Source organism: Pundamilia nyererei, unplaced genomic scaffold (assembly GCF_000239375.1).
Source record: "Pundamilia nyererei isolate P.nyererei 1_Seehausen unplaced genomic scaffold, PunNye1.0 scaffold00075, whole genome shotgun sequence".
In the NCBI taxonomy this organism is placed as follows: Eukaryota; Metazoa; Chordata; class Actinopteri; order Cichliformes; family Cichlidae; genus Pundamilia; species Pundamilia nyererei.
In genome coordinates, this window is record NW_005187476.1 from 1,547,980 (window position 1) to 1,553,839 (window position 5,860).

Below are 5,860 nucleotides of genomic sequence, written 5' to 3' on the forward strand. Positions count from 1 at the left end.
AAGTTTCTACTGTCAGATTACAGCAAATTTGGTAGTACAGAGGTAACAAGAAAAGAGGAGGGAAAGGAGAGCCCTGTTTTTTGCAGCCAGATCTCCCTGCTGTTATCAAACAGAGGCTTAGGGAAAAGCTGTGTGCTCTCCAACTGTTCCGCCTACGTTTAAAGGATGTCTTCCAGTTTTTCCCTTCCTTCTCGGGGTGCTTCAGTGGGACTTTCTCATCTAAGCAGAGAGATCAAGAAAATAAAATCAGTTGGGTTCCCTGCTTTAGTGATGCTTGGAGGGGAATGAGAGGTGCCACAGAAAGAGCAGCACAGCTTTATGAGAATAGTGAGAGTAAGTCTGAGACGAGAGGTGGTGAGGATGACTGTGACCTGGAAAATTCTCAATGTTTTAGCTTCAAAATTAGTAATTATGTTTCTTTCCACTGTCACTAATAGACTCAGATTGGGAAGCCATTTTTTACAATATAACAGTGATCTGCAAATCTTACATTTTGCAGTTTCATATCTTACTTTTTTTCCCCCTCATATCGACCTACCTAATAATCTTTTCTTTTTTTTTTCCCCCTCAGGTCTGTGGTTTGACCTAGAGATGACCTACAGTGGCTCCTTCCTGATGACCCTGGAAACCAAGATGAACCTCATTCGCCTGGGCAAGGAGGGAGAAAGCCTGCGCCCAGGCGAATTTGGCAAAGATGGGTAAGACAGTCGATCTCCACCACAATACTGTGTGCACCTGTTGGAACAGCCTTTGTTGGATTTAATGCAGAGTTTTGTGGGGGGGGTTTCTCCTGGGACTTAAACAACGCGTGTGGTCTTTAGTATCTAGTACACTGTCTGGTACCTCACCTGTTTCTCTCAGTGTTTTGTCTTTTCTGTCTCCTATACCTCTCTCCCCCCCCCCCTTCTTTTTCCCTGCTTTTAACTTTGGATTCTGCCTATATGGGGTTGTTAATCGGATGCATTTCTTCCCTCGGTGAGTGCTTTAATCAGCATCAGCTTTCATTTTCCAGTTACAGTTTCTTTAGTTTGGGAGTCGTCATTTCCTAATACCAGCTATAATCTCATTAGCTTTTACTTCATCTCTCTCCATTTTCATCCCTCAGATTACGTCTTTGCACTACAGAGCAGTAACATGTTAGTATGTTAATGTAAATACAGATCAGGAGGCACAGATTCCACTTTTTTCAAGTCCTGGTATGTTGTGACACTCTGTACTACTGTCAAGAGTTATTAGAAAGCTCTGAAAGAGTAAAAAGTATCTGACAGCAGAAATAATTGATTTTCTGACATTAAATAAGGATAAGGTCATGTATTGACAGTCATCTGTGCCATCCATCCATTTCTCATCCAGTCACTCCTGTCAAAGGATCACTTTTCTTGTGTTGAGCAAACTTCAGCTAACCATACAGATAACCCACCGTCTAAAGACAAGAGAAAAAATAATAATCTTTCTATCTTCTGGCTTCAGTCAGCTCGGGGATTTCAGCAACTGTCAGGAGACATTGGCCATTCTGCTAAGCATGCCAAAGAGGCATTTGGAAACTAAACATCACGTCTGAAAGTGATTAGACCACTGGGCCTGAACCAAAGTCGGCTGTCAAAAATTCCTCTGTCTCACAGTACAATCAAAAGAAGAACTGAGAACATGTCACATGACAGATACGGATACAGGTGTCCTGTCAATTCTTCCATTGCCTTTTGGTGTAAATGGTGCAAATTAAAACCTCTGGTCTACAATATGAATGTTTGGGGATTCCCAAAAATAATGGGAAAGGGGGCTTTTTTTTTTTTTCTTTCAAGGTCTCATGAGGAAACAAGGTGTACACCACCTGAAAAATTGTGAAAATAATTCTCGTGAAGCTTTGTTTTTCTTTTCTTTTTTAGTAACTTACTAAGTTGTTTATTAAAACAGCGTTATAAGCATGTGTGCATGTGAGTAATCATAGATGGCATATTAAAAACGATAAAAAACACAAAGCAAAACCGTTTGCATTTGTTAATAAATGCATAGAAGCCAGCACATTACAATCCTCATTTGTTCATGTGTTTCTAGATACAGGCCACGAACTTACTGCTTGGCTGACAGTGATGAAGAGTCATCCAGCGCAGGTTCATCAGATGAGGAAGACTCCTCAGATGTTTCCAATGATTTGACTGGAGCGGAGGGGTGAGTGTAAAGGGGCGTGCTTTTTGTAATCAAAGGACTGTAAATATAAAAAGGAAATGAGTGTTATGATTACTTCAGGTTACAAAAGTACTGGTTAAATTTAATTGGAACTGGGACTGTCTAAAAAAAATGTATGTGTAATTCATTTCTGATCACTAATTCTAAAATAATTTCACCTGTCACATCTGTATTTATTTCACTAATAAAACTAAATAATAGAAGAAATCAAAATGAAAAAATAGAATTATTGGATTACAGGAAAGTTTGCATTGTTTAACCCAAATCTTCCTTTTAATAAATACAGCTTTGTTGGAGGACATAAATCGAGCAAGATCATGCGCTTTGTGGACAAGATCACAAAGTCCAAATACTTCCAGAAGGCCACAGAGACGGAGTTCATCAAAAAGAAAATGGAAGAAGTGTCCAACACACCGCTGCTGCTCACGGTGGAGGTGCAGGAGCTCCAAGGAACACTGGCAGTCAACATTCCCCCTCCTCCTACTGACAGGATATGGTATGTGAAGAAAGTCTTGTCCTGCTGTGTAACCTGTGGAATGCACAGAGTGATGGTGCAGGTTTACCAGAATGACAACAACACGTTTGTTGTAAACAGTTTTTTAGACTCCAGATACCTTTACCCTAAACTTAAATCCAACTACCTTTGTTTATTAAGTAAACTGTGAGGATACCCAGAACTGGTGGAATTACTCAGCTAAATAAATGTGTATTTCTTTATACAGTCTCTTACTGCCCTCTAGTGGTGGCCATATGTCAGTCGTTAGCCGTGATGGTGAGGGTGTTGATTGTTTTCTGGTGCAGGTATGGCTTCAGGACACCACCTCACCTGGAACTGAAGGCACGACCTAAACTGGGAGAAAGAGAAGTCACTCTGGCTCATGTCACAGACTGGATAGAGAAAAAACTGAAGCAGGAATTCGAGGTATCGTAAACACAACATTTCTCTTTAATTTTTGTAAGTCACTGACACAGTCATACTTCGGAGCACAGCAACATTTATTTATGCTTCCGTACAGAAGGTAGAGCTAAAAAGACACACTTTGCTGATGTGCTTATGGTCTTCGTCTATGTATGGATTTATGTATGCATATTAGTATGTAGGGTAAAGTGTAGAGCAAGGCAGTGATGCCAGCAGTTGTAGTCCTCAACCATGCGCACAATTATGACAACAGCAGATGGTGTTTAGAGGATTTGATGCACTTGAGACACATTTTTGGGTGCATGCACTTTTGTAATGGAGTGGAGGTTAAAAACAAGTGTTAACATCATTAGCTGTAGATTGTTACACAGTCAACATTTCAGCTCCTTAATTACCTTTTTGGCAGTTTTTACTCATCTGGCATGTTAGTTAGGGAGCTGCTGCTACTTCACATCAAAGGGATTCAGTTGAGTGGGTTCAAGCATCTGACTAGGATGCTTCCTGAACACCTACCAATGGAGATGTTTCACTCAGACCCAAGACACACAGAAATCCCTAGAAATTATTCAAATTTTCCACCCATTTTCAGTCTAGTCAATTAATGCACCAGGAACATGAGTGCATTTTATTAATAAACTGGGCAAATTAACCACTTCACTTTAGGTTTCACGCTGAATCAAGCATATTAAATACTGCCTGTCCATTATCTCTCCATCTTTTAGAAAATCCTTGTAATGCCAAACATGGATGACGTGTGGCTGCCGATCATGCATTCTGCCATGGACCCACGCACAGCTGGTGGCCCTTTAGTTGGCCCCCCAGTGGACCCAGAGCCTTCCCAGCCAGAGAGGGAGAGCACCAGCCAGCCATGATGATTGTTTACAGTATTTCCTAACTATTACAGGGTCTTAGAATGGAAACCGGAGCCAAAGTCGATAGGTCTGACGCTACTGTAACACGAACACATTCCCATAGAATAGACTATGAATTCTACAAGAACAAGGTAGAGTCGACCAAATAAACACTAATGACAAACAAACTGTTGCTTGCTGCTCCCTTAAGTGGTATTTATCAGAGGGTAGATTGATTTGTCTTTTAGAGTTTAAGGATGGACATATGAAGGGAGTCACGTTTGGCTCAAAACCGGGAGGGGGTTAAGCTAATAAGAGGAGAACATATAAGTATATAATGTGCTATGAACATGTCAATGTGAAAGCATTCACCACATACCTTACAGCCTGCACGTGATGAGACAGTGAGACGGCGCATGGTAGGCCTTTTTAGTTTAGAGACTGAGCAAGTGGTGCTCACAGCGTGATGTATGTAGATTTTTCTAGAGAAACAGGCGAAATAAATCAGATACTTGATGTTTATTTACCGAAAAAGATTAAACCTTTAAGTGGCTTTGTGTCAGCGACTTTTAATCAGGTGTTAACTTACAGTATTGATTTGTGCTGTGACCAGATCTTGAACACCCCGTTCACTTGCCAAACCCTGTTCTTTTTTTTCTTTTTCCTTGTTTTTTTTTATTAATGCCGCTGATGCCATTATCCGTGTTAACATGGAAGAAATGCTCAAGAGCAAACATGCGTCATGTAGGAACTGTCGTTCACAGCGTAAATTTAATGCTTATGACAAGTACGCAACAAATAAGTGCAATGTTAGAAATGCTACATAGAATTTAAAATGATAGAGACTATAAGTGTATGTCTGAGAAGTAAGAGCCCTGTAACACGTCTGCTGAATGTGCGTACGGGTGTTTGTGGCTTCAGTTGTTTTTGAATGGAAACGTCTTTTCTCCCGGCAAACATTTGACTGGGATATGCAAATTATTGCACAAATACTAATGAAGGTTTTCTTATGATAAACACTAGCTCTCCTTGCATATCATTTTAGACATGTCCTATTCGATAATCGGGCTTACGGAGAGCTGAGTGGCTTATTTATCGATGCACTTAACAGTTTTAATTACGATATGTGACAGTGCTTTAAAACGACTTTAACCTCCACACTGTATGTAGAAGGACACTTCAGTGAAGCTAAGGTACAGACTGGTTCATAAACCTATTGCCAAGAATGTGCACCCTTCTGGGGGAAAAAAGAAAAAAAAGCTCTTTAACTGTGTTTCTAATCTTAACCAAAGTCCTTTAATTAGGCCCAGAGTTGGACTGCTCTTTCTGCTCACAGGTACACATCTTGTATTGACAAAGCATTGTGAAGTGACATTTACAGATGTACTACAGTACATGCGTTAATGTTGAGGGGGTTTTTTTTCCTTGTATTTTGGAAGTCTAAGTGGGTTATGGTTTCAGGTTTTGTGTCAATGTTTTTGGTATAAAGAGAATTAAAAGAGAATTTTTTGATGATATATGTAAAGCTCATGAAGTTATTTGTATCTGTGAATTATTCATGACTTTTTAAATTTTACATTTTAATTTCAAAGCCAAATCCAGTGATTATGTGTATCTGCCTTATTTATAGAGCAAAATAAATCTTGTCAAAGCTTTTTATTGTTGTTTTTTGCTTTCTCACAATTTGGGTTGCAAATGCTTAGTTTATCTTCTCTAGCAGTGGGTCTTGTTTTCATAATAGATTAATAATAATTTGATGTTGGGCTCAGTTCATCACTTAAATCACGTTGATTTTTATTAAAGCTTATAGTTGGAGCTGTAACCATCTCTTTATTGTACCTAAAGGTATTATAGGTAAAGAACTCAAGAACTTCATCGTTTTCTTTCACGTCTGGAAGTTTTA

General features: G+C 39.5%; 1 protein-coding gene across 1 annotated transcript in view; it reads left to right on the forward strand.

The window, feature by feature from the left end:
* LOC102207984 (testis-expressed sequence 2 protein-like) overlaps positions 1-5,612 on the forward strand; it is a 31,444-nt gene extending 25,832 nt beyond the window's left edge. The window contains exons 7-11 of the mRNA XM_013911921.1: positions 301-698; positions 2,056-2,169; positions 2,474-2,683; positions 2,989-3,109; positions 3,829-5,612. Coding sequence (XP_013767375.1) covers positions 301-698; positions 2,056-2,169; positions 2,474-2,683; positions 2,989-3,109; positions 3,829-3,978 — 993 coding nt within the window. The 3' untranslated portion in view covers positions 3,979-5,612. The remainder of the gene's footprint in view (positions 1-300; positions 699-2,055; positions 2,170-2,473; positions 2,684-2,988; positions 3,110-3,828) is intronic.
* Positions 5,613-5,860: the final 248 nt, after the last annotated feature.